Source organism: Schistocerca piceifrons, chromosome 7 (assembly GCF_021461385.2).
Source record: "Schistocerca piceifrons isolate TAMUIC-IGC-003096 chromosome 7, iqSchPice1.1, whole genome shotgun sequence".
Lineage (NCBI taxonomy): Eukaryota > Metazoa > Arthropoda > Insecta > Orthoptera > Acrididae > Schistocerca > Schistocerca piceifrons.
In genome coordinates, this window is record NC_060144.1 from 406,312,129 (window position 1) to 406,337,904 (window position 25,776).

At 45.6% G+C, this 25,776-nt stretch overlaps 1 protein-coding gene across 2 annotated transcripts in view; it reads left to right on the plus strand.

Annotated features, from left to right (window-relative positions):
- LOC124805355 (poly(A) RNA polymerase gld-2 homolog A-like) overlaps positions 1-25,776 on the plus strand; it is a 161,767-nt gene that overhangs the window by 27,935 nt on the left and 108,056 nt on the right. For both annotated transcript variants that reach the window (XM_047265894.1, XM_047265895.1), the window contains exons 4-5: positions 12,200-12,734; positions 16,372-16,473. In XM_047265894.1, coding sequence (XP_047121850.1) covers positions 12,200-12,734; positions 16,372-16,473 — 637 coding nt within the window. The remainder of the gene's footprint in view (positions 1-12,199; positions 12,735-16,371; positions 16,474-25,776) is intronic.

The window sequence follows — 25,776 nt, forward strand, 5'->3', positions numbered from 1 at the left end:
TTTAATTTTTCAAGCTTTATAAATCTGATTTTCAATTTTTTTTTATCATACACATGTTCATGATGTATGCCTACATTTTCGGCTGTTTTGAATATTTAGTTTATTATTGACAGTCAAAAAGTTATAAGTGTTTTCGAGTGCTCAGTGAATTTTTACTTTCAAAAAAGATGGATCAAAGAGTCAGCATTAAATTTTGCTTGAAAAATGGAATAAAGTTCTGCACTGCTTTCTAAATCTTGACTCTGGCTTTTGGCGACGTACTATGTGTGAGGCAGGAGTTTGAGTGGTATAAACATTTCAAAGAGTGTTGAGAACATGTTGAAGACGACCATCGCACTTTACGCTCTAATGCATCAGTTACTGACGACAGTGTGGAAGTAGTACAGAAAATGGTTCTGGAAAATTACTGAATCGTTATCACAGGGGTTGCTGATGATTTTGGTATATTCTTTGGCTCATGCCAAGCAATTTTTTCGGATGTTTCAGGCACGAAACATATAGCAGCAAAGTTTGTTCTGAAATTATTGACTTTCGACCAAAACTGATGTCATGTGGACGTTGCTCAGAAGTTACTGAATGAAGTTGACAATGATCCAGAACTTCTAAAGAAGGTTATAACATGTGATAAAACATGGATGTACGGTCCAGGGGTAAGAATAGGCCCGCGGTATTCCTGCCTGTCGTAAGATGCGACTAAAAGGAGACTCAAAAGTTTCGGCCTTATGTGATGGTCCCCTGTCTGGTTTGACCTCCATATCTCAAAATTCTTCTGAAGACCGAGCCGATTGGGGGAAGGGCGCCTTACTTGGTGCATTGTGTCCATTTTGCGATCAGACCTTTCGCCAGCTTATTCATCGTTGCATTGCAGTCCTGCTCGCTCTCCATCTCTTGGGCATGGATACGTTCCTGTGAGCACTTTCCACCTTGCGCTGTGCAGTGCCACTTCTGCACTGACGGCGACCATGGACCACATGTCACCTAACATCCAGTACGGTAGCCAGTCCGTTGTGGTGGGGCCGCCATGTACCCTGTTGGTTGTAGTCCCCTGACAACACAGGGATCGCTCTACTGATGCCTGTGCCGTAAACTCCCCACGTATGCCAAGGAGTAGATGTCTATCTTCCTGGTGTATCGGGACACCCGGCAATGGCCATCCTGCCACGTGGCTCTTGCTGAGGGTGGGTGGCACCCGTGGGGAGGGCCCTTGGTCGGAGTAGGTGGCATCAGGGCGGATGACCCGCAATGAAGCGTGGTACATCGTCTCTTGCTGGCGGCCAGCCGCCAGCAGTCTCTAAGCGTTCTCGGGCTCAATTTAATGCTCAGAAGCACGACCCGAAAACGTTCCCCTCCCTGGCCACGCCGTGGGAGGACCGTAAGTCTCAGGATGGCAGTAATAGTTATTCGCCCCGATTTTTAGTTTGTAGAAGAGCTGATGGGGAGTCTTTTCCATCCACAAAGCCTCAGCTCTTCGTCAAGCATTTAGAGGACAAGTTTGGGGAGGTGGAGGGTGTGTTGTCCAAAATGTGCTCTGGGTCAGTACTGATACAAACGGCATCCTCTGCCGAGTCACAACGGTTACTTGCTTGTGACAAGTTGGGGGATGTTGCCGTTACGATCACACCCCATAAGTTTTTAAATATGGTCCAGGGAGTTATTTACCATAGGGACCTTCTTTTGCAGTCTGATGACGAGCTGTGCGCCAATTTAGAGCGCCGAGGTGTCCATTTCGTCCGGCACCTTCATCGGGGTCCGAAGGATAATCAGATTGCTACCGGTGCCTTCATCTTGGCCTTCGAGGGTGATACATTACCAGAGAAGGTCAAGGTGGTGGTCTACTGATGTGACGTGAAGCCTTATATCCCTCCCCCAATGCAGTGCTTTAAGTGCTGGAAGTTCGGCCATATGTCTTCCCGCTGCACTTCCAGCCTCACCTATCGAGACTGTGGACGCCCATCACATCCCAATACTCCATGTGCCTCGCCTCCCATCTGTGTCAACTGCGGAGAGCATCATTCACCTTGCTCACCAGACTGCAGAATCTTCCAGAAAGAGTGCAAAATCATGGAATATAAGACCCTGGACCAACTGCCCTATACTGAGGCCAAAAGGAAATATGACAGACTGCACCCTGTGAGGATGACATCTTCCTACGCTGCTGCTGCTACATCAACTATGTTAGCCCCATCAGTTTCAAGAATTCCAGCCGGATTGACGAGCAGTACAACTCCTCCTGCCCTCTTGCCCGTGGGGGGCTCTACCCACAGAGTTGCTCCTGCGCCACCTACCTTAGGAGCAACACCCTCCCACCCATTGGGGACATCCGTCCCTGCTTCTCAGCTGGCGAAGTGTCTAACTTCTTTGGCTACTCTCGCTCATAAGGGGTCCCTTGGGTCCCTCCCTTCCCAGGCTTCCACCAGCGGGAAGGATGACACCAGACAGTGACATAAGTTCCCACCAGCGGCTGGTCGTAGGGCTTCGCGATCCTCCTCCGTCCCAGAGACTGAATCGGTGAGGCCCTCCCAGCCAGTGAAACCCAAGGTTCTGCGAGAGAAGTCCAAGAGAAAGACCTCTAAGGCCAAAGAACTTGTGGTGGCGCTGACCCCACCGCACCCTTCGAGCTCTGCGTCTGAGGATGAGGTCGAGATCCTGGCGTCTGCTGAGGAACTTGATCTCGCCGGTCCCTCAGACGCCATGGATGTCACTCGTGCGGGTACTGAATTGGTGGCAGCGAGGGAACAAGCGGCGTAAACTGCCTCCCCAGTCCCATCATGCCTTTCTCAGCCATGGACAATACCATCCTCCAGTGGAACTGCAGCGGTTTCTTCCACCATCTAGCTGAGCTCCGACAACTTATCAGCCTTTACCCTTTCTTCTGCATTGATCTTCAGGAAACTTGGTTTCCAGCGATGCGAACCCCCGCCCTCTGTGGCTATTGGGGTTATTATAAGAACCGGGCAGCTTATGAAAGGGTGTCTGGTGGCGTCTGCATCTATGTCCTAAACTCTCTTCACAGCGAGTCTGTCCCTCTACAAACAGCTTTAGAGGCTGTAGCTGTTTGGGTGTGGACGCCACAGGCTGTTATCATCTGCAGTCTGTACCTTCCACCGGATGGTGATGTCCCGCAGCATGTCCTGGCTGCGCTGATAGCGCAACTGCTGCCATTTTTCCTGTTACTGGGCGACTTCAACGCCCTAACCCTCAGTGGGTCAGTGGCAACAGGTCGAGGCACCACCATTGAGAATGTATTGACACAGCTAGACCTTTCGATTTTAAATGATGGTGCCTTCACACATTTCAGTGTGGCACATGGCACGTACCCCGCCGTCGACCTTTCGATCTGCAACCCTAGCCTCTTACCGTCTGTCAAATGGAGTGTGCATGACGACCTGTGTGGTAGTGACCACTTTCCGATCTTTCTGTAACTGCCACAGCGTCACTCTTCTGGGCGCCCTTGCAGATGGGCTATGAATAAGGCTGACTGGGAGTTGTTTTCCTCCACTGCCACTGTTGACCCTGTTTCTCATGAAGCCATTGATACGGTGGTTCACTCAGTCACCAACAGCATCGTTACTGCCACAGAATCTGCCATTCCCCATTCTTCTGGGTCCCCTCGGCGGAGGACTGTGCCTTGGTGGTCGCCTGAGATCGCTGAATCGATTAAAGAGTGCTGGTGGACGCTCCAGTGTCACAAGCGACATCCCTCCATAGAACACCTCATCGCCTTCAAATGGCTGCGTGCGCGGGCCCGCCGCCTTATCTGCCAACGCAGGCAGGAGTGTGTCCACCATTGGCCTCCATGTCTCTCCATTGCAGGTCTGGACCAAGATTAGAGGCCTCTATGGGTATCGGAACCCTGTCAGCGTCTCTGCACTCTCACTGAATGGAGCAGTTTGTACTGACTCCGACGTAATTGCCAACCGCTTGGCAGAGCATTTTGCTCTGAGTTCCGCTTCTGTGAATTACCCACTGGCCTTCCACTCCATTAAAGAGCGGATGGAACGTCGGAGCCTTTCATTTCGCACCCACCATGCTGAATCCCACAATGTTCCATCTAGTGAGTGGGAATTTCACAGTGCCCTATCTGCTTGCCCAAATACAGCTCCTGGGCCAGACTGCATTCACTGTCAGATGCTGAAACACCTTCAGTGGACTGCAAGCGATGCCTCCTCTACCTTCACAACCGTATTTGGGTCAAGGGTGAGTTTCCGTCACAGTGGCGGGAAAGCATAGTTATCCCCGTTTTGAAACCTGACAAGAACCCTTTGGAGGTGGACTGCTACTGCCCCATTAGCCTCACCCACTCGAGTCTCGGGGCCTTCTGGCTCCGTCTCAGGGTGGATTTCGTAAAGGCCACTCTGCTGCCGACAATCTGGTAAGCCTGGAGTCAGCCATCCGTACATCCTTTGCCTGCTGTCAGCACCTGGTCGCTGTCTTTTTCGACATGCTGAAGGCGTACGATACGACATGGCGTCATCACATCCTCTCTACACTTCATGGTTGGGGTCTTCGGGGTCCACTACCGATTTTCATCCGAAATTTTCTGTCGTATTGTATCTTCTGCGTGCAAGTCGCGGCCTCCCATAGTTCCTCCCGAGTCCAGGAGAACGGGCTACCACAGGGGTCTGTCCTAAGTGTCTGCCTGTTTTTAATTGCAATAAACGGGCTCGCTGCAGCAGTGGGAACGTCTGTCTCAGCTTCTTTGTATACTGACGTCTTCTGCCTTTACTATAGCTCCATTGGCATTGCAGCTGCTGAACGTCAGCTGCAGGGCGCTATCCACAAGGCGCAGTCTTGGGCTGTAGCGCATGGTTTCCAGATTTCGGGTGCCAAGACCTGCGTTATGCATTTCTGCCAGCGACAAACAGTTCACACTGAGCCACGGCTTTATCTTGCCGGCAAACTTCTTGCTGTGGTGGAGACCTATCATTTTTTGGGTGTGGTTTTTGATGCCCGGTTGACTTGGCTCGCACATATTCGGCAACTTAAACAGATGTGTTGGCGGCATCTTAATGCTCTGCGATGCTTGAGCCACACCAGCTGGGGCGCCGACCGCTCTACCCTGTTACGGCTCTACCAGGCGTTAATCCAGACCCGTCTGGATTATTGGAGCCTGGCTTATGGTGCAGCATCCCCATCTGCGTTGCTTGTGTTGGACCCAATCCTTCACAGCGGGATCCGACTTGCCACTGGTGCTTTCCGGACCAGCCCTGTGGACAGCATGCTTGTGGAGGCAGGTGTCCCTCCACTGTGGTTACGGCGCCAACGTGTACTGACCGCTTATGCTACGCATGTTTGTAGCTTGCCCGGGCATCCTAATTATCTTCTCCTGTTCCCGCAGTCGGTCGTCCGTCTCCCAGAACGTTGGCGCCGGTTGGGTTGTATGATCGCCGTCTGCGTCAGAGAGCTTCTCTCCAGGCTTGGGGTTTTCCCTCTTCCCACCTCCTTTCCGGGCGCCTTCTGCGTACACCCCCGTTGTCTTTGCCCCGCCCTTGCCTTCAGCTCGAATTGGCACAGGGCCCGAAGGACTCAGTCCCTCCGGAGGCCTTCCGTCGCCGCTTTTATTCCATCCTCGCCATGTATCAGGGCTCTGGCATTTGTTTGCACTGACGGTTCGATGGTTGCTGGTCGTGTCAGTTATGCTCTAACTCTAGGGGACCATTCCGAACAACGTTCATTGCCGCCTGGCTGCAGGGTTTTCACTGCTGAGCTGCTTGCCATCTTTTGTGCCCTAGACTATATCCGCTCCTGCTCAGGTGAATCCTTCGTTATCTGTAGTGACTCCCTGAGCAGTTTACAAGCTGTCGACTGGTGCTTTCCTCGCTCTCGTCTGGTGATGGCTGTCCAGGAGTCCCTGCATACTCTTGCCCGTTGTGGCCGATCTGTGGTCTTTGTGGACCCCAGGCCATGTTGGGATACCCGGCAATGAAAATGTTGACCACCTGGCGAAAGAGGCCACCAGTAAACCATCTCTGGAGATTGGCCTCCCCACAACTGATTTGCGGGCAATCCAGAAGTGTGGCAAAGCAACTCGGGGGAAATCGCATCACGATATGCTCCCACTCACACTTCAATGCTTGTTCATGACTTTTTGGCAGAAAACAAAGCTGTTACGTTGTCTCAACTGCTATATTCGGTGGACACGGCACTCTGACTTCTTTCTGTTCCCGAGGCTGAGGAGAACTAGGAAAGGATGTCATTGTGTTACCTTAGATGAGATAAAAACAGAATCACTGAAGGAGATAAAGCCCATAGCGGAAAGTGTGTTCCAGACATCTTCCAAGATTGGAAAAAGTGCTGACACAAGTGTATTATATCCAGGGGGTTCCTTTGAAGGGGACATAGTTGATGTTGATGAATAAGTAAAGATTTTTTTAAAGAAAATTTAAGCCCATCTTACTGTTTGATCACACTTCATATATCAGGGGAAAAAATGCTGTTAGGAATGGTGTAAGAACAAATAGGATAGTCCCACGTTGCTGTGTTACATACTTGTTCACCAGACTTGTGGGTACACATTAAAAGGAGAAATATTCTTAGGTTTTTATTATACTTACCCATTGTCACTTTCAGTGGGTTCTTTCATTTTGTTACATATTTAATTTGTTGTAATATAAATGTTTCTTTAAACCATTCCTGGTTAATCGTGATGAATCTGTAGTTTACCTTTCTTGTGTAAGGCAAATTCTAGTTGACTCAAAATCAAACTTCGACTGTGTGAAACATACTTGTAATTATACTCAAAAGAATCATGTATAATAGCATTATATATAAATAACGCTTTAGAAAGTCCGGATTATTCTTAGGTAACTTAAGTTTACAGTCGGACTTATCCGTTACGTATGCCGTATATAAATATTTTCTTGTACATAAAAACACTGTGTGCCAGTTTCTGATAATGCCATCATGATATAGTCTTTTGATTTTACTTATTGAATCTATTATGGCTTACACTTAATCAGTTTGATTTTATGGTACTCATTCATTTTAAAGAAGGGAACTTGTAATAATCGTCTTTTTCTTTTTACATACGATTAAAAATAGAGGATAAAAGTATTTACTATACGGGATACTCCTGTGTGACCGCAAGGAAATTACTTTTCCCTTCTCACTATAAATTCAGTTTAGTAGCATATTGGAAATAGAGATCTTAAGTACACACTTAAGATTTTGTATTAAACTTTCTGAGCTCCTTGCAGGGTCATTGGCTTCTAATGTTGTGTGTAATGAATATTGTACTATGATGTAACCCCCCTTGCAAACCCAATAAAAAAGTAAACATGTAATTCTGTAAGTTACCCTCAAAAATTAATTGTGATGTGACTGAAGAGGATGATGTGTTGCAGTATCCTAAAAGTTTTCCTGTAAAATAATCTTGAGGTTAATTGTGTGGAAAGGAAAATTCTCTCAAGGAAACTACAAAATTGTGAGGCAGAATTGCTGGCCAGTACCTACATTGAGGAGCAACACCAGTACTGACGATACACACATGTATGTAATGGAGAGTGGGAAGGAAGGAGGGGTGCGGGGGTGGTGGGGGGGGGGGAGGGAGGGGGGGGGAGAGAGAGAGAGAGAGAGAGAGAGAGAGAGAGAGAGAGAGAGAGAGAGAGAGAGAGAGAGAGAGAGAGGGAGGGGGGGGGGATGTTAAATAGGGAGGACCCATAACACCTGTTGCAGGTCCCTTTCATCCTGAGATCTGAGTTACCTGTCCTTCCTTTGTAACCTTCTCCAAACAGTCCTCTTCAAGAAAGCAACTGTTAGTACAAAAGCTAGGATGGTGTCGTACACTCATGAAATGGTTGTACAGGGAAATCCCCACTTCATCGCTACCTTGGAGTGCTGTGTCCCATCGCTCATGCACTGACTATAACACTATATTCAAACTCACTTAAATCTTGATAACCTGCCATTTTAGTAGCTGTATCTGATCTTAACAACTGCGCCAGGCACGTGTTGTGTTATATAGGCATTGCTGATCACAGCACCATATTCTGCCTGTTTACGTGTGTCTGTATTTGAATACACATTCCTATACCGGTTTCTTTGGCACTTCAGTGCATGCGTGCGTGCGTGTAGATCATGGTTGGCTCCTGCAGCTATGTACAGCAGCAAGTTCCATATCTGTCCTGCTAGAGTATGGAATACAAATATGAAGGTAATAAAAACAGAAAAATCTGTTTTACCCTTAACTTTGATTATGACTAACAAAATTCTTAACAGAAGCTAAACTTGACCATTACAGTCTTTTGCAGCTGTGCTTTGGTTTTCTGGAAATTAGGCCTGCGTGTAAGGTACATTTTTGTGACTTACCTCTCATTTGCTACTGTAGGAGAGGCCCTCAGAGACAATGGAAATGTAGGTAGTTGATTTTCCAATGTAAAATACTTTCGGAAGTGGTTCAATGTACACTTCACTTGCTCAGCTAACAAACTACAGAACTATTTATTTAAAAAATGGCGTTATATCCACCAGTTAAGTATTTTATTGGTTACCACTACCTAGTTTTGAGTGTAACTAGTGAATCTGATGAAGAAATTTTAGAAAATTCTGTTAGCTTGAGATTCAATGCATATATAAATTTGTGCATGTCAGCTCAGCTTCATTTTGTGTTTTTATGTTTGATATGTATGCATTGGTCTTATGACAATTTAGTGATTCAGTTTTGACAATATTATGAAAAAGATAGTGATATTCCCCATGTAGAGGAGATGTTGAGTGCAGACAGACACAATGAAAAGACTGTTGTACATGTGAGCTTTTGGCCAAAAGGCCATCTTCTTATGTAGAAAACACACACACCTCCACAAATTCACACATGACTACTGTCTCTGGCCACTAAGACGGACTGGGAACACTTGCACCTGATGGGGAAAAGCAATGTGGGTGGTGGGGGTAAAGCGGAGGCTGGAGCAGTGAGGGGGAGGGGTAGCAGGTTAGGAGTGGTGGACGATATAGTGCTGCTTGTGGGAGCATGCAAGGACATGGTGGGTATGGGGTAGGACTGCTTGGTGCAGTGAGGGAGTTTGAGGGGGGTAGGGAGTGGAGAAGGAGAGAAGTAGAGGAGGGGGGAAAAGGAAGAACTAGTGGGTGTATTGGTGGAATAGAAGGCCATGTAGTGCTGGGGTAGGGACAGGAAAGGGGACAGGAGGGTGAAGGACAGGGATTAACGAAGTTGACGCCAGTGAGATTATGGGAACGTAAGATAACATTGCAGGGAGAATTCCCACATGTGCAGTTCAGAAAAGCTGGTGTTGCTAGGGAGGGTCTATATAGCACAGGCTGTGAAGCAGTCATTGAAGTGAAACACATTGTGTTGGGCAGCATGTACAGCAACTGGATGGTCCGGCTTGTCAGTGGCCATTCATGTGGACAGATATCTTGTTGATTGTCATGCTGGTGTAGAATGCAGCGTGGTGATCGCAGCACAGTTTGTGATCGCAGAATAGTTTGTAGGTCACATGGCTGCTATCACAGGTAGCCCTGCCTTGATGGGATGGATGAGGCTTGTGAATGGACTTAGGCTGAAGGTGTTAGTCCACAAGAGCAGAGAAGCTGTCAGTGGAAGCACAGTCACCGACCACAATGGGGTGTCTTGGGTGATTGGGTTTATGGACTTTAGGAAAGATGTAGAAGGCAGGGGTGTGGGGAGTGGTAGGGATTAGGAGAGAGATGCTCAGCAGAGAGGTTCTGAGATGGGCATAAGGAGCTGAGAAGAGGCTGGAGATCCTGGAATGGGGTCAGTGTGGCAGGGTTTGTAGGTGGATGAATGTGACAACTGTCCCTCTGTCTGGTAATCCTTGCGGTTCAAGTTTATTGCGATTGTTTCTGTGAATGTTAGATTAGCTTGCATGCTGAGTGATTTAATGGATGATGGTGAGGTAAGGTTCGAGGTTACAAAATTCTGGAATGTTAATAGTAGTGATTTGGGGGAAGTGGGGGTGGATTATGGTTGGGTGGAGGAGTGAACTGAGTCGGGCAGGATTCAACATAGGCTTTTGGTTGAGTCTGATTGGTAGGGTTGGTGGCGAAAAGGTTTCAACTGTAGGAACTGGATGAAGGAGAGGTGGTCTCTAACAAATCCACTGTGATTGAATTTGGGAGTGGAGCTAAAGGTAAGGCCTTTGGAAGCGAATGATACTTCTGTGGGACTAAGGCTTTTGGAGGAAAGGTTCATGACTGTGTTGTGGGTCTGTTTATGTTCTGGATTCTGAATTGTTGTGGGAAGGAGTTTCTGAGGGTATGGTAAATGTAGTAGGTCTACATGGAAGGATTTGTCAGCTAAGAGGGGATGTGAGTGAGGGTTGGAGGCTGTTGTCGAGGTTGTGGATGGTGGTAGTCCATGACAGGAGTTGGAGGTGAAAAGGTTGGAGAGTTTCTTGAGATTGCATTGTTCATGCATCTATAGTTCCTGGAGGGCAAGACTTTCATTGTGAATGATGGGATACAAGAATTTGGTGGGACTGTAGAGCAGGAGACTTTTACAGATGAAGAGAAGGTATTGTAAGGACGTTTGGGCCTAATTTGCATGGTTTTGCAGGACTTTTTTGCTGAGGGCTATGGACTGGTGGAATTTGAACAGATGGAGGTCATTGTGGAAGGAGAGGTTGCAACCAGAGGTGGGTAATTTGATGGTAAGGAAATTTGGGTGGATTTCATGAGCCAGGCGACAACCCAGGAACAGTATTTGGGACTGGGTTCTGGCTTGGTGTAAGGAAACTGCTGCATTTGCGCAGATGGAAGGAGCAAGAATTTATGGTGGGCAATAAAAACACACAAAAATACATGTGAAAAATCTCCTAAAATATGCAAAATGTATAAAAATATGCAGGAAAAATCACTGAAAGGGTGGAATGGGTGAAGTATGGGGGGAAAAGGTGAAATCTGAGGGAATAGGCCTGATAGTGAGAGGCTAAAATGAACTGAAACTCATGTGAAAACACTATGAGCCAAAGAGAAAAATAAATAATAAGTGATGATAATGTGGGGTTTATATTGTTGGTTGGGTATGTATGAAGAGGGGGGAGGGGGGGGGGACCTGATTAGGAAAGGTTAGTATGTGCAAATGAGAATAAGAGAAAAAGGGGGGTGTGGTAATTCGAGGTTCAACAAGTTCATGTGGCACAGGAACATACAGAAAATAACACACGAAAATATGCGAGAGCTAGGCAGGAAGTGTGATAAAGTTGGAGTCTAGGATTATAACCACTGAGCTCTGATGATAACCAACAAGCTATTTGTCTGCATGAATGGCCACTGACAAATTGTGGCCAAGAAATAGCTGGACCACTCAGTTGCTGAGCAGGCTGCCCAACACAATGTGCTTCACATCAATGATTTCTTCACAGCCTGTGCCATCTGGATCATCCCTAACAGCTTTTCTGAATTGTGCAGGTGGGAACTCTCATTGTGATATATCCTATGTTCTTGTAACACTCCCTGGCCTCAACTTTTGTTAGTGCCTATCCTTCACCCACTTGTCCCTTTCCCCTCTCCTACCCCAATGCAACAGAACCTTCTGTTCCGCCAGTGCACCCACTAGTCTCTCTTCCCCTCACTCCCCACCCCTCCTCTACTTCCCTCCCCACCTGTCCACCTCTCCCCCACCCCCTTCAAGCTTCACGACTGTACCTAGCAGGCCTACTCTGTCTCCACGACTTCAATTCATGCTCTCACAAGCAGCATTACACCCTCCCCCGCCCCTTACTCTTCTATACTTTCCCTCATCCTCCCCTTCCCCTTTCCCATCCCAGCATCCTCCTTATCCCCACCACGCAGATTGCTTCTCCTGTCACATGCAGTTGCTCGCAGCTTGGCCTCAGTGGCCAGAGACGGTGAGCTGTGTGTGTGTGTGTGTGTGTGTGTGTGTGTGTGTGTGTGTGTTTTCAGTAGATACGTAATCTGTATTATGGGTATGTTCACATATAATATAAGCTTATTGTAGAGAAGGGTCCTTGTAGACAACTAAATTTTGCGCCATTTAACTGATGCGTGAATGAAGATTTTTCTGGCATGTTATTAACAACTAAATTAGGCATTTAGTAAAGAAGTTATGTTCCTTATAAATATGTTTAATATTGCATTTTTAGGCAATGAAATTACTCTCTCGGATTTTACACATTGTCATGTTCATTGATATTGCAATTGTTTAAAAGTAGTAGGTATTTGTTTTAATATTAAATGTGTGTTTTTGTATGTAATTTAGGAGGCTACATGATGTGCATGGTGGTGGCTGCTCTTCTGGACAGTCACAACAAACATTTTATCAACAGCAGAAGCACCAGCATCATCCTCACCACTATCACCTTCACAGTCACCACCAACATCAGCAACACCAGCCACCATATTACCGCAGTGGGAACAATGGCAGTTACCAAAATAAGCGGCATTATAACAACAGTGGCAGCAGCAACAGTAACCACCAGAGGCAACAGTATACTCAGGCACTGCCTTTGCGGCACCCCATGCAGCAGCAGCAGCAGCAACAACAACAACAACAACAACAACAGCAGCAGCAGCAACACCACCACCAGCAGCAGCAGCAGCAGCAGCAGCAGCAACAACAATTGCAGCAGTCACAGAGGCAGTCACGTAGGCGCTTTTTTCTGCCTTTTCACTCTGGTGGATGTGGGCCACCTGTCTTTACAGCACCCGATCATTTCCTCGCACATGCACATCTCATGCAGGTTGCTGCCTCACCACCTCCTCCCCGACTTACAAATGGTTCTCAGTGGGATAAGGTATTAATGGTTTTTTTCTGCAGTAGCGTTGTAGAAGTAGATTGGAAACACAATATTTCTTGAACGTTATGGCCAGTGGTATGGTGCGTTACTTAATAGTATATTAAACAAGTATTATTGGTTTAATACACACAATTTGGTGTATAGACTTCAGTGTCTTTTGCCTAGTAAACAGATTTTTGTTTATAATTTCGGTTTTATTGGCTCCTGTATTTAATATACTATTATTGGATAAACATTCAGCTGTATTATTGATGGTGTTGCACATGATCGATTTTGAAATTATACATTTCATTTTCAGACATGTTTGTGGCCGTTCAGCTCATCTAGAATATTGAAGTACATATTATGTGATATAAATTTTAACCACCATGTGGTTCTGCTGTAAGCATAAAATATGCCAATTTTTGCGTGTACCCAGTATGAAGAACGGACGTACAGCAACAGATGTTTTATGCTGGCTCATCGTGTGTAACTCAATATGTGATCTTCATAGTGGATATACCAAGGAATATCCATATTTTCTGCATACTGCGCTGCTGATTTATGTTGTTTGTTTTGAATCACTTTAAGTGCTCTATTTTGGAACTGGACACGTGCACACGCACACACACACACACACACACACACACACACACACACACACACACACACACCTTAAGATGAAGTTGTTTAGTTTCGAAATCGATCATTTGAATTAAATACCATCAATAAAGCAGGTGCATGGATTATTCAACAATATTATATTAATGGAATATATGAAATAATAAGAAGTCAATACATCTACACCTTGCTTTCCTTTACCTTGAAAAGGCATTTGACAGAGGTGCACTTGAGTTGATTTGGCTTGCTCTACGATGGAGTACCTGGAGAACTAGTAAGTTGAGTCAGACTGCTCTACCATGACCCTAATAGTCACACACACACACACACACACACACACACACACACACACACACACACACTTATCTCTCCTTCATCACAGTAATGGATATGGTCACAGAAGATTTGCAGAAAACTGCAACCTCTTCGTTACTGTTTGTTGATGTGTTATTAGGCTTTGAAGCTAAAACTGACTTGCAGTGTCAAGTACAAGCCTGGAAGAACTACCTAGCGGTAGTAGCTCTACTGGCTACTATCAGAATCAGTGGTGTTGACCTCCTAAGAATAGTGACTTTTAAGTACCGAGGCTTGACAATTGCTGGTGATGGAAATCTCGGTGCAGGAATCTGTAACCACCTGAGCTGCAGTGCCTCAAATGGAGTTCTGTGACTGGTTTACTTGTGACCAGAAGATTCCAAACAGGCTCCAGTTGAAAGTATACCAAACAGTAATCTGTTCAGTTGCACTGCATGGTGCTGAATACTGGCCTTCAACAAAAGAAGTCATGTGAACTAAGATGCTCAGGTGGACATCTGGAATAGCTCTGCATGATCATATCACAAATTATGAAGTTCATAAATTATGTGGAGTAGCACCAGTAGCAGACAAGATTAGGAAAATATGTCTATGATGGTATGGGCATGTTCTCAGAACAGATGCAACAGTTTCAAGGACTGGTTTTAGTTTGAGATTAAATGATAAATGGCCAGTAGGACAATCTAGGGAATGATGAATTTTTCCACTCTGCATGATGATCTCAAGATCTCCTGCATGCACCCTGATTGGCCACAATATTGGATAAAATTGTGACAGAGCGCCAAAACAGTGGGCCCTGCCAGCATGCAGGTCAAACACCAATGAAAAAGGAGGATGATGTCAGTGACTGCATTTCCAGCAAAAGATTTGGATATAAGATTTCAACTTGAAAGGTATCCACAAGTAATTTTAATACACAGTCAAGGTGCGTATGAACTAGTGACATGTCCAGCTTCATATAGGAAGCACTAACTGTCTGTGGCAAGACGAATTATGTGGCGTGGTGGTAATAAATTACATACGCAAACTTTTCTCGTGAATCAGTCTGTCTTAAGGAGAACCTTATCAAATCCTATATTACTGCCTGAGATTAGCCTTCACATACAGACAGAAAAAAATGCTGTGGGAGGACTTCAATTTATAATATATTTATAATATAGGGACCTATTTTGAAAACTTCATATTTATTCAAGTACAAATCCAAAATGAAGCAGCTTTATACCAATGAAATAAACCAATGACAAGAGGAAGTTTCAAAAATTTTTCATAATGTTTGATATCAGTTTAATAAATTTAATTAATTTGTAATTAATTAGTTTTTAATAATTAGTTAATAATTATAAATGTGATGAATGTTATAAATGTTCAGTGTGGTACGAAATGCCCGCTGCACTGCAATTTGTGAATCATTTTTTGCGAACTCAAGAAAGCAGAAAACCTTGTGCTCCACAGTCACCGTCTCATTCACAACTGACAGTGAAACAGAATGAAGGCCCTACTGCTGTGCGAACTGTACTGGCTGCTTCTTAAACCATCACCGCCCACCAGCCACCACCCGCCAATCACTTTGAAACTACTTCTTTTCATTGGTATTAAGCTTGTTCATTTTGGATTTGTACTTGAATACATATGAATTTTTGAGAGTGGGTCCATCATTTAGAATAACCCTGTATGTATATATGCACACTAATTTGCAGTTCATCATATAAGTTTTTCGGCTGATATTGTAGAGTGTAGTAAATTGTATGAGTAATATGTTGTTCCATTAAGTTCAATGCTAAACAGTATGTGGAGCCACAGTAGAGAAGAAATCTCCAGATGTTTTAGATTATCACTTAACACATCCATGAGATGATGTACTGAAAGTGATCAAGTGAAAATATGATGGCAAAAAATATTATGAGTTGATAGCTGGCATGCAAATTAAAAAGTGTTGGCAAACGTAGCTTTTGTCTGTGAGACTTCCTGTACATTCAGATAAACTTTGATTCTGTGCATGGTATAGATCTTCGCTTGTCAGAATTTTGTAAGAGTTGTTAGTAACATCATGCCAATTTTTTTAGACAAAATATACGTTTATAGCTATATAATTTCTGTATTTGAATAGAGGCTCAGTAACTCATTTCATGATAACTACTAATTTTTCATGTTTTTTGTGTGTTGAATCTGTTGTACTGTTACGTGAATGGGAATTGTCATTGTGACATGGCTGGATATTAAGCAGAATTGTTATGGACTTGACATTGCAGACATGACCTATGAACAAAGACCATTGGAAAAATGTATGGCAGAGTGCAGTTGAAGCAGTTGTGTGATGGTACTTAACAACTAAGTTCTAGAGCACCCAGGGCACTTTCTAATATTGGGCATATAATTTTGTGGGAATAAGTAGAAATGAATAGAGACTTTCCTGTTGTAGTAAAATCTCACAATTTAAAAGCCAGTATCTAGGAGTGATAAGAAGAAATGATTAGAAATTCACCTGCTCATAAAATAGCTTTCTCAGCCATTAATACACAAAGATACTTCATGAAAAAATATTGAGTTTTAAATACTACATAGACGGAAATGTCTAGTCTTATTTGTGGGAGCATTCCACTTTTTTCCAATCAAGTGTAAGTGTTTAAAGTTTAACCATATTGTTTTGATTCTGTCATTTTAAATCATTCATCTGATAGTTCAGTGGATTTAAGATGCCTTAATATTTCAAATTTTTCAGCTGTCACTAGACATTTGGGAGAAGTTCATTGAAAATCAACAGACCGAGGAGACTTACAAAAAGAAGATGCTTCTTTGGAAACATCTTTATATCTTCATTAAGGTAATCGTTAATATCTGTTCGTAATTGTTAATATCTGTTCACATATTTCTTGAATGTGTATTGTAATATATGAGAAAATAGCAAATATATAATTTTTTATTTTAACATCATTAGCTTGGCAGGGACACTGACCTGCCAGTCATGTGTCTACAGAAACTGATTTACATATAGATATTAACTGTTTCCGCAGTAGAGATCAATAAAGAATAAGTACTTTGTGAAAGATAAGTCGCTGTGTAAAACTTATAAGAAGCATTTTGTTGGGAGACTACTGCTTGTTAATGCCTCCTATTTCTGTATAGAACTGTACTTTCGGATATATGTGAAATAATGGAAATTGATGTACTGAGGGTATCCAGAAACTAGATTTCTCATGCACCATCTGCTCATTGAGAAAGGTAAGTGCACATTTGCAAGGGATGCAGGAGGTGGCTATCTCGAGAGAAATTTTGCATTTATGATGGCACATGGATTTGTTTTAGTGACTGGAAATGGTGGATGTGGCTCTTTTTGGTGCCAGCTGTGAAATAAAACCATTGATAAAGTAACAAGTAACTGTGCATCAGTTGATATTTGTTGTTAGATTAATGTAGTTTATTGGTTGGATGTCCTGACAAAGTAAATATAATATTGTTAGTGCAGCCAGATTTCCAAAGTTTTTAAAGTGTCCACACATCACATTTTCTACGGGCATTACTGTGAGACGTGTTAGCTATCCATCCAGTACTGCTGTTCTCGATCTCACTGATTTCTGTCTTTTCTTCTGCTTCGAGCAAGTCTTGTTTGGACAAAATTTTTGGCTGCAAGAAGTTGCAGCGGCTGAAACACAGCGATTATAATGTCAGGTGACAGATTTCAATGCAATGGGAATACCAAACATGCTGCCTTGCTATGACAAAAATAATAAAATTTCATTTCATGTGTAGAAGTAGCTCATTGCTCATTGCTGATAAATGTTTTCTTTCCTTTTACAGCTATTGGGAAATTTTTGTTGCGGGGTAACCCATGTAGTTGTGTGGCTTTTGTATATGTATGTAAGTAAAATCATTAATAAAATGTTAAAAAACTATTGAACATCTTGGGTAGATATGTTGTACATGATTCTGATTTGATATTTTTGAAGCCCACACAAAATAGATATTGGTTTGGAGAACAGAATATGATGATAATATTTGTATTTAAAATTATTTCCAGCTCAAACAATATTATACTGTTATTCTGAAATTGGAGTGCAGTCACATACAGGAAAAACAATGTTATAGCAATTTTTATGGGATTCTGTTAATAGTTCCTCTCCAAACAAAAGGAAAAAAGTTACTTTAATGTATACCATCTATCTTAGAGTTGCATTATCGAATCCATTGCATTCTGGGTTACACAGTTCACACGTATAATCTATCCAGTCTTCCAAATTCCTATATGAACATACAATAGAAATTGCCACTACTGTTACTAATTATTATTATTATTATTATTACTATTACTATTACAGAGGGTTCTTTCTTGAAGTAATTCTTAAAAACACTTTAAGTTGTACTACAAACCTTTTTATAGAACAAAAATAATCTGTCGTTGATAATATAATATAAACGGATAGATCAGGAATCTACTCACCAAGCGGCAGCAGGGGATCACACACATAAAATGATTTAATTTTTACAAGCTTTCGGAACCAGTGACTCCTTTTTCTGGCAGAAGAGTTAAAGGGGAAGGAAGAGGGGTTAAGGAAAAAGACTGGACAGGTTTAGGGAAAGGGGTGAAAGGGGTACAGTTCAGAAAAGTCACCCAGAACCACAGATTATGGGAGACTTACCGGACGGGATCAGAAGGAAAGACTGCACTGGAGGAGATTTGAAAACCTGAGAGCTTAAAGGTGGAAGACAGGATAATATGTAAGACAGAGATTACTACTAAAACATCATGCATGAGTTAATAATAGTGAAAAGGTAACTGCATTGTACGTAACAGAGGTGGGACAGGAGATGGCGAAAAATAGATAAGTTAGAAAATTAAAGATTTACAAAATGAAAATGGAGTAAAGAAAGGAGTTGTTACTGGGAATAAGTGCTGAGACAGAAGGAATTAACGTAAATTAAGGCCAGGCGAGTGGTGAGAACCAAGGACATGTTGTAGTGTTAGTTCCCACCTGCGGAGTTCTGAGAAACTGGTGTCTGGGGGAAGAATCCAGATGGCACGAGTGGTGAAACGCACTGAGGTCATGACTGTCATGTTGTAGAGCAAGCTCTGCAACAGAATATTTTGTGTTGCCTGTATACACCCTCTGCCTACGCCCATTCGTCGTGACTGATAACTGGTTGGTAATCATGCCAATGGTAAAGGCCGTACAGTGTTTATATAACAGCTGGTATATGATGTGTCCTTTCATAGATGGATCTCTCTTCGATAGTATGTGTTTTGCTAGTTACAAGGCTGGAATTGGTGGTGGTAGGAGGGTGCATAGGGCAAGTCTTACAGTGAGGATGGTCACAGGGCTAGGAGCTGTAGGGTAGGGAGCTTGGTGCAGGAGGAGCATAGGGTCTGACAAGGATATTGTGGAGATTGGGAGGGTGATGAAAAGCTATTCTAGGTCTGGTGGGCAAAATCTCAGACAGAAAAGATCTCATTTTAGGGCATGATTTTAGGAAGCCATTGCCTTGTTAAAGTAGTTGATTCATACATTCAAGGCGACGATAATACTGGGTGACAAGCGGTATGCTCTGAAGTTGTGTTTTGGAGGGATAATAGTACCAGGATTTGATGTGATGACCTGGGAAATCTGCTTTTTACTAGGCTGTTGGAATAATTAAGTCCATGAAGGCTGAATTGAGAGTGGTGTTGTATAGCTGTAAGGAGTTTTCAGCTGATCAGATACGTTTGCCTCGAATGCCAAGGCTGTATGGCAGGGACATTTGACATGGAAAGGATGGCATCTGTCAAAATGTAAGTACTGTTGTTTGTTAATAGGTTTGATGGGGACGTAAGTGTATAGATGGTCTTCAGTGAGGATGAGATCAACATAAAGAAAAGCAGTATGGGATCTGGAATAGGATCATGTGAAATCTAATTGGGAGAAGGTATTTAGAGATTCCAGGAATTTTAACAGATCAGCTTCACAATGAGTGTGTACAGCAAAGGTGTCATCAGTGTATCTAAACCAAACCAAGGGGTGAAGGCTTACCCAGAAAAGGGGGAGAGGGGGAGGTGGGGGGATGTGGGTTTTTGGGGGGGGAGGGTGGGGAGTCGTTTCCCAGGGGCGGGGGGACTTACCTGGGGGGGGGGGGGGGGGGAGTGCGCACGCGCATGTCCGTCCGCACATGTGCGGACGCGGGCGGACATACATATAGAGCAACATCCTTTCGTCTTTCCCTCTCCTTCCCTCTTTCCTGATGAGGCAACAGTTTGTTGCGAAAGCTTGAATTTTGTGTGTATGTTTGTGTTTGTTTGTGTGTCTATCGACGTGCCAGCGCTTTCATTTGGTAAGTCACATCATCTTTGTTTTTAGATATATTTTTCCCACGTGCAATGTTTCCCTCTATTAATTCATATAATACAAATGGATAGACACAGAAACTACTCACCAAGTGGCAGCAGGGGAACACACAAAAAAGGATTTAACTTTTACAAGCTTTCTGCACCAGTGGCTCCTTTGTATTGCAGAAGAGTTGAAGGGGAAGGAAGAGGGGTGAAGGTTTAGGGAAAGAGGTACAGTTCAGAAAAGTCTCTCAGAACCCCAGGTCGAACCCTAGGTCAGGGGAGACTTATCAGACAGGATGAGAAGGAAAGACTGATTGATGACATTTGTGTGTATAACCACAACAAAATTGGTAAAATCTTTGTTGTTCTACAACTGATTTGAACAATATGACTGCCTGGCAGACTTCAGAGTCTCTTGTGACACGTGATGAAGTCACGGGTTTACGGCAAAATACCTATATTAATTGAAACATCATTTTATTGTTTAAATTTTGATACCACATCGACCAAGAATACTAAAATGCACTGTTTCTTAAATTCATTCAAATTCAGAATTTACAATGAAAGATAAGAAATAATGTTCTGTTGTTAATTGCTCATGTCCTAAAACTAGATGAAGGTATTCTGAGTGCTTGCAATGGCTTTGTTGACCAGGAAGCTGTCACCTGATCCCAATGTACACATACCTCTATTTTGAATGTTGGGCTTCATAAGGTTCCCTTTCTGTGCAGTGACAATGGAATATAAAATTATAGAGAGTGTAGTAACCAGTCGCGGAAACATAATTTATATATTTTGTTGCAAAATGATTTCGACTATTATCAGTCATCATCGGTGCATTTTTTTAGCTTATACATGCCATAAGTAGAAGTACTGTCCTTGGCAGATTTGTATATGATAGAAATCTGCGTGGACTGATAAATGAATATTCAAAAGACTTTTTTATAACTGTCCTGAATGTATTTTCACACACAACCTATATGTAATACATTCACAAGGTTAATTATACTTGGCATGCATACAGTTTTCACACATGCATCTAGTCTCTTTTAGATCTCAACACAGACAGACAGAAATCTACTAATTAATTAGTGCAGTGTTCATTAATGTGGCCTTGTTATCTTCTATCATTGTCACAGATGTTATCCCACAAGGTGGCTCACCATTCTTTGGTGAGTTTGTACTAGACTGCCACTGTATGTCTATCCTCCTGCTATTCTTTTTTCCCTCCCTTGTTGAACATGCCTGGGATATATTTTGGAATGTGTTCTTAATTTTCAGTAGCCTGACATCAGAACAGTCCTTCCACTGTTTTTGCTTTCTTTGTTTCCCTTTTCCTATCCTTCCTCCACTTCGGCATTTGAGGTTCCTCTTTTACTACTTCCTCCTCCTTGTGCTCCCCTGAAGGCTGCCCCATGTGTCTGACATGTAACAGGTGACTGGGTAACGCATAATTCCCATCCCCGGGTCTACTGGTAGGGTTTACATGTACTACCGACCCCCCTGCAGGTCCGGGGTAAGAATAGGCCCGAGGTATTCCTGCCTGTCGTACGAGGCGACTAAAAGGAGTTTCAACCGTTTCGGCCTTCCATGTGTTGGTCCCCCTTGGGGTTTGACCTCCATTTTTCAAAATTCTACAGAAGTACGAGCCTTTTGGGGAAGGACACCTTACATGGTGTACCACTGGTCCTAAGTGCACTAAGACCTTGGCACTCAGTATTGTACCGGCGTTGTAACCATACCCACTATTCCTCAAATTGGGCCTAAATGCCTGATGGGTTGTCCAAGTTACGCCCATAGTGCATCTCCATCTGCCCCAGCGATCATGATGGACTTTCCATGGCACCAGAAATCCAGCACGGTAGCCAGCCCGTTGTGGTGGGATCGTCATGTACCCTCTAGGTTGTAGCCCCCTGACAACACAGGGATCGTACTGCCGATACCTGAGCTGCACCCTCCCCACGTCGGCCAAGGAGTAGATGCCCGTCTCCTTGGGGCATCAGGACTCCCGGCAATGGTCATCCTGCCAAGTGGCCCTTGCTGCGGCTGGGTGGCGCCCGTGGGGAGAGCCCCTGGTCGGAGTGGGTGGTATCGGGGCGGACGTTTCGCAGATGAAACGTCAACACGTATCAGGTCGCTCTGCGGCCGAGTCTTTCAAAAGAAAAGGTACCGTTTCTAGTCCTGGTTCTCCTGCCCTTTCCCCCTTGCCCACTCCATGGGAGGAGGGACAGGCCCGCCGGCTTGGGGCGAAGTACTTCCCCCGCTATTTGGTCTGTTCTCGAACCGATGGGGGGACATTCGCCACCTCCAAGCACATGTTCTTTGTTCAGCACATTGAGGACATCTTCGGGGAAATCGAGGCTCCCAGCAAGATGCGTTCAGGGTCCGTACTTATCAAGACCACCTCCGCCACACAGTCGGCGGTGCTCCAGGCGTGCGACCGCCTAGGGGACATCCCAGTATCCATTGTCCCACATCTGGCACTAAATAGGACGCAGGGGGTTATTTTTCATCGTGACCTCCTGCTACAATCTGATGAGGAGCTCAGGGCCAACCTGGAGCGCCGAGGCGTGCATTTCGTCCGGCGAGTCCAGCGCGGCCCCAAAGACCGTCGCATCGACACCGGGACCTTCATTCTCGCCTTCGAGGGGGACGTTCTCCCGGAGAAGGTAAAGGTGATGTGCTGCCGGTGTGATGTGCGACCGTATGTCCCGCCTCCTATGCGCTGTTTTAGGTGTTTGCGCTTCGGGCACATGTCGTCACGGTGTGAGGCTGAGCCCCTTTGTGGCGATTGTGGACGTCCTCTTCCTGAGGAACATACATGCACCCCACCACCTCGGTGCATTAATTGTCCTGGCGTCCACTCGCCTAGATCCTCAGACTGCCCCGCCTATCGGAAGGAGAAGAAGATACAAGAAATCAGAACTTTGGATTGGCTCACTTATTCTGAGGCCAGGAAGAAGTATGACCGCCTTCATCCCGTGCCATTGACCACTTCGTTTGCCTCAGTTGTGTCCACTCCTTCCGCGGTATCCTCACCCCTATCCTGTCCCCCCCTCCGCCTCCTCCGCCCATCAGGGGACTCTGCCCCCGCCTCCCAAATCCCTCCCTTCCAAATCCTCCTCCCCCGTGGCCCCCACCCCCTCTGCCCCAGGGGCCACCCTTCCTCCTCCTCCTCCTCCTCCTCCTCCTCCTCCTCCTCCTCCTCCTCCTCCTCCCCCCACGCCACCTGAGAAGCGATCCTCTTCTCAGGCGTCCATCAGGGAAACGTTCCGGACCCCAGCTTCCGAGGTCCGGCGTTCCAAAACGGACCCCGCGCGTGAGGACCTTCTTCGGGTCCAGCCCACCATCCCTGTGCCTCCTCGGCCTTCCAAGAAGGCCTCCAAGAAGAAGTCTCTATCCCCCTCTCCACCCCGGCGCGTTTCGTCTGACGCTTCATCCGTGAGTCACTGCTCCCGGCCGTCCTCAGTTTCGCCGGGACGCTCTGCTGCCAGGCGCTCCGCCGGCCTTTCGTCGGCAAATGATGCGGCCCCTTCTACACAACCAGGGACAGTGGCCGCAGCTGGCGACGAGTCGATGGAACCGGATCCACCTCCCGTCGGTTGTAGCGTTGTTCCCTCGCAACCTGGCCCTCCGCGGCCGTCGAGGTGACCAGCTCTTCCCCCGTCTCGTTCCCCCAACTTTTTGACTAGCGATGGCGTTGTTTCATTGGAACATAAGAGGTATTCGATATAATCGGGAGGAATTACAACTGCTCCTCCGCCTGCACTGTCCGCTCGTCCTTGGTCTCCAGGAAACCAAGTTGCGCCCGACTGACCGTATTGCCTTTACCCACTATACCTCGGAGCGGTATGACCTCACCCCTGTGGACGGTATCCCAGCTCATGGTGGGGTCATGTTGCTCGTTCGGGACGATGTCTATTATCGTCCCATCCCATTGACCACCCCACTCCAAGCAATAGCTGTCCGCATTACTCTTTCTGCTTTTAGTTTTTCAGTTTGTACCATCTACACTCCACCGTCATCTGCTGTTAGTCGGGCTGACATGATGCACCTGATCGTTCAGCTTCCCCCGCCGTTCTTATTGTTTGGCGACTTCAATGCCCATCATCCCCTTTGGGGTTCTCCTGCATCCTGTCAAAGAGGCTCACTCTTGGCGGATGTCTTCAACCATCTCAATCTTGTCTGCCTCAATACCGGCGCCCCGACTTTCCTCTCTGACTCTACTCATACCTACTACCACTTGGACCTCTCAATCTGTTCTACCACTCTTGCCCGTCGGTTCGAGTGGTATGTCCTTTCTGGCACCTATTCGAGCGACCACTTCCCCTGTGTCGTTCATCTCCTGCACTACACCCCATCCCCACGTCCTTCGAGCTGGAACATACTGAAAGCTGACTGGGGACTTTACTCCTCCCTGGCGACCTTTCCGGACCACGATTTTCCCAGTTGTGACAGTCAGGTCGAATACCTCACGGCTGTTATCATCAATGCTGCCGAACGTTCCATTCCTCGTACTACTTCTTCTTCACGTCGCGTTTCTGTCCCCTGGTGGAACGAGGCTTGTAGGAACGCTATCCGTGCTCGACGACGTGCTTTATGCACCTTTCGCCGCCATCCTACATTGGCGAATTGTATTGAATACAAACGACTCCGGGCGTAATGCCGTAGAATCATCAAAGACAGCAAAAAAGCTTGTTGGGCCTCTTTCACCAGCTCCTTTAACAGTTTTACTCCCTCTTCCGTCGTTTGGGGTAGCCTGCGCTGGCTGTCGGGCATTAAGGCCCACTCCTCGGTACCTGGCCTGACCTCAGGTAATGAGGTCCTCGTTGATCCTGTGGCTGTCTCCAACGCCTTTGGCCGCTTTTTCGCGGAGGTTTCAAGCTCCGCCCATTACCACCCTGCCTTCCTTCCCAGGAAAGAGGCAGAAGAGGCTCGGCGACCTTCCTTCCACTCACTGAATCTGGAAACTTATAATGCCCCCTTTACTATGCGGGAACTCGAACGCGCGCTTGCACTGTCCCGATCCTCTGCTCCGGGGCCAGATGCCATTCACGTTCAGATGCTGGCACACCTTTCTCCGGCGGGCAAAAGCTTCCTTCTTCGTACCTACAATCGCGTCTGGACCGGAGGTCAAGTCCCCAGGCGTTGGCGTGACGCCGTTGTTGTTCCTATACCCAAACCCGGGAAGGATAGACACCTTCCTTCTAGTTACCGCCCCATTTCTCTTACAAGCTGTGTCTGTAAGGTGATGGAGCGCATGGTTAATGCTCGGTTAGTCTGGATTCTTGAATCTCGAAGACTACTTACTAATGTCCAATGCGGCTTTCGTAGCCGCCGCTCCGCTGTTGACCACCTTGTGACCTTGTCGACATTCATCATGAACAACTTTTTGCGAAGGCGCCAAACGGTGGCCGTGTTCTTCGACATGGAGAAGGCTTATGATACCTGTTGGAGAGGAGGTATCCTCCGCACTATGCACAGGTGGGGCCTACGCGGTCGCCTGCCCCTTTTTATTGATTCCTTTTTAACGGATCGAAAGTTTAGGGTACGTGTGGGTTTCGTATTGTCCGACGTCTTCCTCCAGGAGAACGGAGTGCCTCAGAGCTCCGTCTTGAGCGTAGCCCTTTTTGCCATCACGATCAATCCAATTATGGATTGCATTCCACCTAATGTCTCAGGCTCTCTCTTTGTCGATGGCTTCGCAATCTACTGCAGTGCCCAGCGAACATGCCTCCTGGAGCGCTGCCTTCAGCGTTGTCTAGACAGCCTCTACTCATGGAGTGTGGCAAATGGCTTCCGGTTCTCTGAAGAGAAGACGGTTTGTAT